The sequence below is a fragment of the Gastrolobium bilobum genome, unplaced genomic scaffold, assembly GCF_033153095.1.
Source record: "Gastrolobium bilobum isolate Gb01-03AN ecotype WA unplaced genomic scaffold, APGP_CSIRO_Gbil_v1 utg2366, whole genome shotgun sequence".
Lineage (NCBI taxonomy): Eukaryota > Viridiplantae > Streptophyta > Magnoliopsida > Fabales > Fabaceae > Gastrolobium > Gastrolobium bilobum.
The window spans coordinates 150,061-157,292 of NW_026897169.1; the positions used below are offsets into that span (position 1 = coordinate 150,061).

General features: G+C 31.1%; 1 protein-coding gene across 1 annotated transcript; it reads right to left on the minus strand.

Annotated features, from left to right (window-relative positions):
* Positions 1-520: 520 nt before the first annotated feature.
* Positions 521-1,572, minus strand: LOC133304656 (glycine-rich protein 5-like). Its single transcript, XM_061504706.1, has 3 exons — positions 1,488-1,572; positions 966-1,232; positions 521-822 (listed from the first exon to the last, which is right to left on the minus strand). The coding sequence occupies exons 1-3, from the start codon at positions 1,570-1,572 to the stop codon at positions 521-523; spliced, it is 654 nt and encodes a 217-aa protein (XP_061360690.1).
* Positions 1,573-7,232: the final 5,660 nt, after the last annotated feature.

Genomic DNA, 7,232 nt, shown 5'->3' on the forward strand with positions numbered 1-7,232 from the left:
AAAAAAATTTAACTTTCTTAATTTATTTCTGGATGAAAAATTAAGTTTGGGAGTAAGTGATAAAGAAACTTTAAATAAGGGTGTAAATGATTCAAAATTTTGAGAAGGAGATAAAGTGATTCTAGAGAAAACTTCCTGAGAATTTTTTGAAAATTTTCCTAAAATAATTAACATTTAGATCATCATTCGTTCGCGATACAATAACATAAAATCTAAATCACTTTTTTGTTTATAATCAGACTCCTAACCTTTTTTTTTTTTGGTATAACCTATGTGACAGGGAAAGTTGTTTAGTTCAGTGGATTTTTATTTTGAATAATAGATGTGACAGTAAAGGATATTCAATATAATAAAAGAATAAATTTAAAAACACGTACGGTTGTTAAAGCCAAAGTAAAAATTCACTAATATTCAGGTAAGCAATTTACCATGGTGCATACACTTATTCAAAATAGTATTACAAAGAGAAGTAATTTTTGCTAGGGATAACTCTAGCCATTGCCCACATGGCACATGGTAACTAAGCCCCCAGACCATTCCCCCCACCGTGACCACCTCCGGCAGGCGCAGCACTAGGAGCACCACCTCCGGGCGCAGCACCAGGAGCACCACCTCCGGGCGCAGCACCAGGAGCACCACCTCCGGGCGCACCACCGCCAGGAGCACCACCACCGGGCATGCCACCACCAGGCATGCCCCCGCCTGGCATACCAAAACCAGGAATACCAAAACCAGGAATAAAGCAGTTGGGACCTACTCCATTCGGACAAGCATTTTTGTTATATTTGATATCACCCACATCTTTTTTCTCTTTAACCTCATCTGCAAGCACATGAACCGGGAACAAAAATCAAACGATGAGTATCATCACATTTGCCATGAAAATAAACACAAGTCTTATCAATTTGATTAGCAATTGCACAATCAATAAGCAAAGAATAGAAAGCAAAACACAATCATCCCACCGTAACCACCTCCGCCAGGAGCAGCACCTCCTCCGGGAGCACCTCCTCCAGGAGCACCAGCACCGGGAGCACCTCCGCCAGGAGCTCCACCACCGGGTGCACCACCACCGGGCGCACCCCCGCCTGGAGCACCACCGCCAGGCGCTCCACCACCAGGCATGCCCCCGCCGGGCATACCGAAACCAGGAATACCAAAACCAGGAATAAAGCAGTTGGGACCCACTCCATTCGGGCAAGCATTTTTGTTATATTTGATATCACCCACATCTGCAAACACATGAATCGTGAACAAATCGAACAATGAGTATCATCACATTTGCCATGAAAATAGTAACGTATGATTAATGAACACAAGTCTTATCAATTTGATTAGTAATTGCATAATCAATAGGCAAATAACCATGGCTAGATTTTTAAACAAGAACAAAATGTAAATAAGGAAGCTCCTTGTTGAGTTTATAGTTGGTGAGAACAGAAAGCAAAACAAAAATTCACACATTCTAAGGTTGGAGGAAGTCTCACCCAAGTTCCTAGCTGCCACTTCTGTGGAGATTATAACAACAATGGCCAAGAGGCCTAGGATGCGTAGGGCTTCCTTAGAAACCATGTTTTCAGTAGTAAACTAAAACCTGAATCAAATAGATGTTTGCTGATGAAAGAGGTGAAAAATAATGTGAAAATTGTACTCTATTTATAGTAGAGACAGACCTCAGTAGTGGAGGATAAGATCTCAAAAGTTTACATAATACTCCGGCAAAAATTGTGTCATAAATATATCAAGCAACAAAGTCAACTACGAAAATTAACTTACACTTTTGTTAAAATGTATAAAGAATCACTTTAACCCAAAATTTTAAGGTATTGGATGAGGATTATTTTAATGGTTTATATTATTTTCTAAACACCCCTTACGCTATAGCCTTTGCGCTTGAAGCGTGGATATTGTATAGTTCAAGTTTTTTTCTTTTTTAATTTACCTTAGGCTTATTTAATTCCACAAATGGGAGAGGTGAAAATCAAACTCGTGATCTTATAGTCACTGAAGCTGAAACTATGATATCATATAAAGAATCACTTCAACCCAAAATATTAAAGTATTGGATTCGAACCATTTTAATGATTTATATTATTCTCTAATAAAATAAATTTTAAAGTTTCTTTAATTGAGTAAAAAACAAGTTTGAAAATTCTTATCAATTTTTTCCCTAAAAAAGTTTGAAAATTCTTATCTTTTCCCTAAAAAAGTTTGAAAATTCTTATCAATTTTTCCCTAAAAGTATATATATATACTTTTGGTCTTATTTGGATGAGCATTATGCAATTTTGGTCCCCAAATTAATTTTTTTCCAACAAGGAAAACTATCAGATTTTTTCCCATTTAGCAATATAATAATTTTTTGAAAGAATTATCAAAATATAATAGTTTGAATATCATTGAACCATGGAAGCCCCACGTGTGGAATCAAGTCAGCATGTGTCCCCGTGGTGGCATGATTGTTAAAATCTCGATTTATCACTAAGATTTTAGGATTTTTTTCATTAAAACAATTTTACCAATATTCCAAATGTTTTTACAATTTTTTATGATTTTTTTACATTACAATTTTACATTTTATTATTTTTTAACTCCTTTCAATTTTACTTAAAATCTCAATCTTAACACCTTTGATTGGTGAGTCTCACATGGTCATACTTTGTCAAATTCAATCACTTTGATAAATTTGGTAGTGCGATATATGTCACCTAAAACTAGCAGACGGGGTTGGAAATTGGAATAATATTAAACTTGGTTAAGTAATATTATTTTTGTAAATAATTTGTACATATATTATTTTAATAAGTATTATATTATATTATGGAGAAGGATATTGTAACAATTAACTAGTGTTACATCCAATATTACTACCAATTAATCTCACTGTTAGATCGATTATGTTCATCAAACAGATATATTTATTTCTATCTTTGTATAGTTATGATTCGTCATATTTAATATTTTATATTTATTTTCACCTTTGTATGGTTATGATTCCCCATATTTAATGCGAAATGGTTATGATTCCCCATATTTAATGCTTTCACATTAAATATGGGGAATCATAACCATACAACGATGAAAATATATATAACCGTTGGATCCACATAATCGATCTAACGGTGAAATTGATTGGTACATAGTAATATTGGTAGTAAGACTAGTTGATTGTTATAATATCCTTTCCCTTATATTATTATATAAATATAGGGAAAAATATTTCTGCAGTTAATGCAAATGAATTATCTGCATTTATTTTCAAAACGACGTCGTTTTGGTATTGAAATCTTAAAAAATTATAAATAAAAAGACTATTATAACCTTGAAATAAATTAAAATTACAAAAACACCATGATTTTCGCCCCAAAACGACGTCGTATTGGGCTTACTGCAGATAACTTATCTGCAGTAACTGCAGAAAAAACGAACCCATAAATATATGAATGCTTCAAAAAAATTAATTAATTTTTTTATTTCTCCAACAAGGTTTATCCATACTTTTTTTTTTGGTAAAGTTATTATTACTCTTATTTTTTTGATATATTTTAATTGATTTATCGCTTTGTAATTAGTTCAATTTGGGGTGAGTCCTGGGATTAAGGATTAAGACTTTAAACCCCTCCCAAAGATAATAACGAGGAGGATCGGGCAGATGCTCTCACCTCCACCTACTCGATTCCATGATTCCAAGGGAGTTACCATCATTTGGTAGTTATCCTTACTCTTTAAATGTGAGGATAAATTTTGTTTAAAGTTATTTCCTTTCTTATATTGTTCATTTCATTTATTATAGTTGTCTTGTACTTATTTGAATTATAAAATAGAATAGATTATTTTAACTATCTTTTTTTCCTGTCTACCTTTGTCTATCACTCTCCAACACCATTAAATAAGAATCTCAATAAGAGAAAGAAATTATAAAGATAGTTGAAATTATGATCTAATAGTGTTGGAGAGTGATAGACAAAGATAGACAAAAAAAAGTGGGTAAAATCAGTGGCAGACTCAAAAATTTTTATTTATGTCTGCACACTTAGTGGCGGGGGCTGCCCCCATAAATGTTTTAAAAGAAAGTTTAAATGTATTAAAAAAACAAAATAAGATAAACAAGAAAAGAAAAAATTGTAATTAAGAGTCAACTGAGCTATTAGCCTATTACAATAGAATGATTATTTCTTAAGAATAATAATAATTTCACAATTTCAAACTGATTATTTTTAAGATTTTTATTCTTATAGCGATGCAAAATAATCGTGCCATTTTTCATTATTATTTTGGTGTGAAATATAATTAATTATACCTAATAAACATTCCGCTCATTCAAAAAAAATTCACGTAACACAATATTTGGATAATTATATGAGAATACGTTTCACTTTCTAATTTTCAGTTTTTCCACCTTGTCTTTAGACCCACCAATCACAGTAACTTAACACTTTCACGTCATGGTGCATGAGCAAGTTGTGGTTGTCGTGTTTTATATTGAATATGTGACAGTCATGCAATGAAAGTGTGGTTTATATTGTATGTCATTGAATGATAGTCTGACGATGTTTGTGTATGCACTTGCCCATACTTACACAAGTGTAAGTCCGCCAATGAATAGAATAACATATCCCTGGTAAAATAACATAAAACTTTTCTTTTGAACGATTGAGCTTGTTTTAGCTTATTAACTTCACAATGCTTATCTAGGACACCTAAGGCGCAAATTAGTTAAGTTGTGATAGTTGTTAGCTTTTTTATTATTTTATAAAAGTTTATTAAGCTTGTCGAAATTTATTGACCTAATATTTTTTGTATTTTCTTTTCATATAAATTATTCAAGAATATTTCTTTTAAAAAAAATTAAGTGAATATTTATTTCTTCAACATCGATGGTTATATAAAAAAAATTATTAAAAGGGATTTACGAAGTTATAGCCTAGTAATCCTACAACATTTAGTAAGGGTGCCAAAATGTGTCATGATATGCGACACGTCAAAATGCGGGTCAATTTGAAACGTGAGATAAAACGAGTTGTACGTAGGTTTGAATAAATGACATGAATCAGTGTAGTTTCGTATTGTTTCACATATACCATTGCAAATTACAAGTCAACTTGAATACTTTATTCAAATTTTTACTTTTACTCAAATTTTAAAAAGTCAATATTTTTATTTTTAGGGCCAACTTATGCGACCCATGACCAGCTATAGTACAAGTTTCAATTTTTGACCTGCGACAAAAACATATCCTGTATGGATTAGACGGCTTGACCTCCGAGTCAGACTTCATACGATACTAATCTGATCCCAACATGTTTTGTCAATGCACGGATATTGACACGTGACACAAAATATGATACAATACGTTAATATGTTAATTTTAAAAAATAGTATATTTTGACACATTAGGACACGTTTTAATATTAAATAATATTTTTAATATATTATAATATAATTTATATTTAATAGATATTACAGTCCATGATAAGTCATATAACCAATCAAATATTCAAATTTCATAATATAAAAATAAACAAAAATAACTTTTCGTACCTTGTTAATTTTTCATGTCAAATTTTATAACAGAAAAAAATTGATTTATAAATAAATTTTTTATTTTTAGTTAATAAAATAAAATTAAAACTAAAAAAAAGAAAAAACGTGTCCGAGCATTCACTATGTGTCGAAAAAAGTTGACTGCGTGTCGAAAAAATGTGTCAGAGCGTGTCGAAGAGTGGACTACATGTCCCAAAATATTAATCGCGTATCAGACGCGTGTCGAAACGTGTCTGTGTCAGACACGTGTCTGATACGCACAATTCACAAAAAAACAACAAGTCCGTGTTTCAGAGCCTAACATTTTGCAAGGGTCACCCTAGTTGTGGGATAGTATGGTGAACTAAATTTTTTCAAAGTTAATTATTATTATTATGATTTTATTTGAGAAGGTGTTGAAAATTAATTTTTATTTAGTCAGGATTTATTCAATTGCAATAATATGTTAATCATATTACTTTTTTTTTTTGGGTGAGCTGATAATCATATTACTTTTATTTAATTTCACTAACACCAAGCATGTGAATCATTATATACAAGGTTGTTTCTATTTAATCAGTACATTACTGTGTTAAAATTTTGAACTTGATAAATATTCAAAAATAAAATTTCCTATATTAAAAAAATTAAGATTTAAATGATCTACAAGAACTGATTAATTCTTTAGTTTTTGAAGTCATATGAGTTATGATAAGTTAAAAATTTGAATTAATCTATAATTTCAAAAGGATTGCTTAAGATGCGCTAACTTGTTAATTCAACTTTTTGGTTTTGATCACCTATTAATTAAACAATCGTCCGAAGTTAATTTTCTTTAATCAAGAAAATTAGTTTAGGTATGAGAACTTATTAGTTCTGTAATATTTAATCAAATAATTTTTTCAAAATAAAAATTATGCGTTTAGAAAAAAAAAATTATATTTAAAATTACACTAAAAAATTATTTTTCAAAGATTTACGTGACTTTAAGATTATCATTATATTAAAAATATGTGATAGATAAGTTAAAAAAAAGTGGTGTACGTTCCACACCAAAAAAAAAAAAAAAAAGTGGTGTAGGTTTTGTTTTAGGAGTTAGAATAGATCGGAGGAATGTTAGTAGTATTGTGAAGTTGGCAAAGCGCACAGGTCGCTCCGCACCATCCATCCCGCGCCGTAATCAATTTCTCAAAAAATAATGAGTTTTATTTGTCTCATGTAATACGAGAAAATTTATTTTAAGTTGTAAGATAAATAAAGTGAGGCTTATCAATTTTTTTTTTAAAAAAGAAAAGAAAAAGAAATGCATGTCTTTTTATGTAAGTGTAACATGAGAGATGAATCTCATGTAATATAAGAGTATAATTTTCCAAAATAATCAACCTGTCGGAACACCAATCAAAATGTCATTGTTTACCAAATTTTTTACCTAAATGCCATGCGAACAGTATTATTTCCCAATCTGCCACTGGGGCAAGTTTGCTACCCAGTGTAACAAACTCGGTTTGCTGATGTGTCACATTTTTAGTGGATAACAACAAGTACCAAGTTAAAAAAAAAGTATGAAGTTCGCAACATTAGGTAGCGAACTTGGTTAAAACCAAGTTCGCTACCCCGTGTAGCGAACTTAGTGTACACTGAAAACATGACACGTTATTTCCAAAAAAAAAAAAAAAACGTGACACGTCAGCAAATCGAGTTCGCTACAC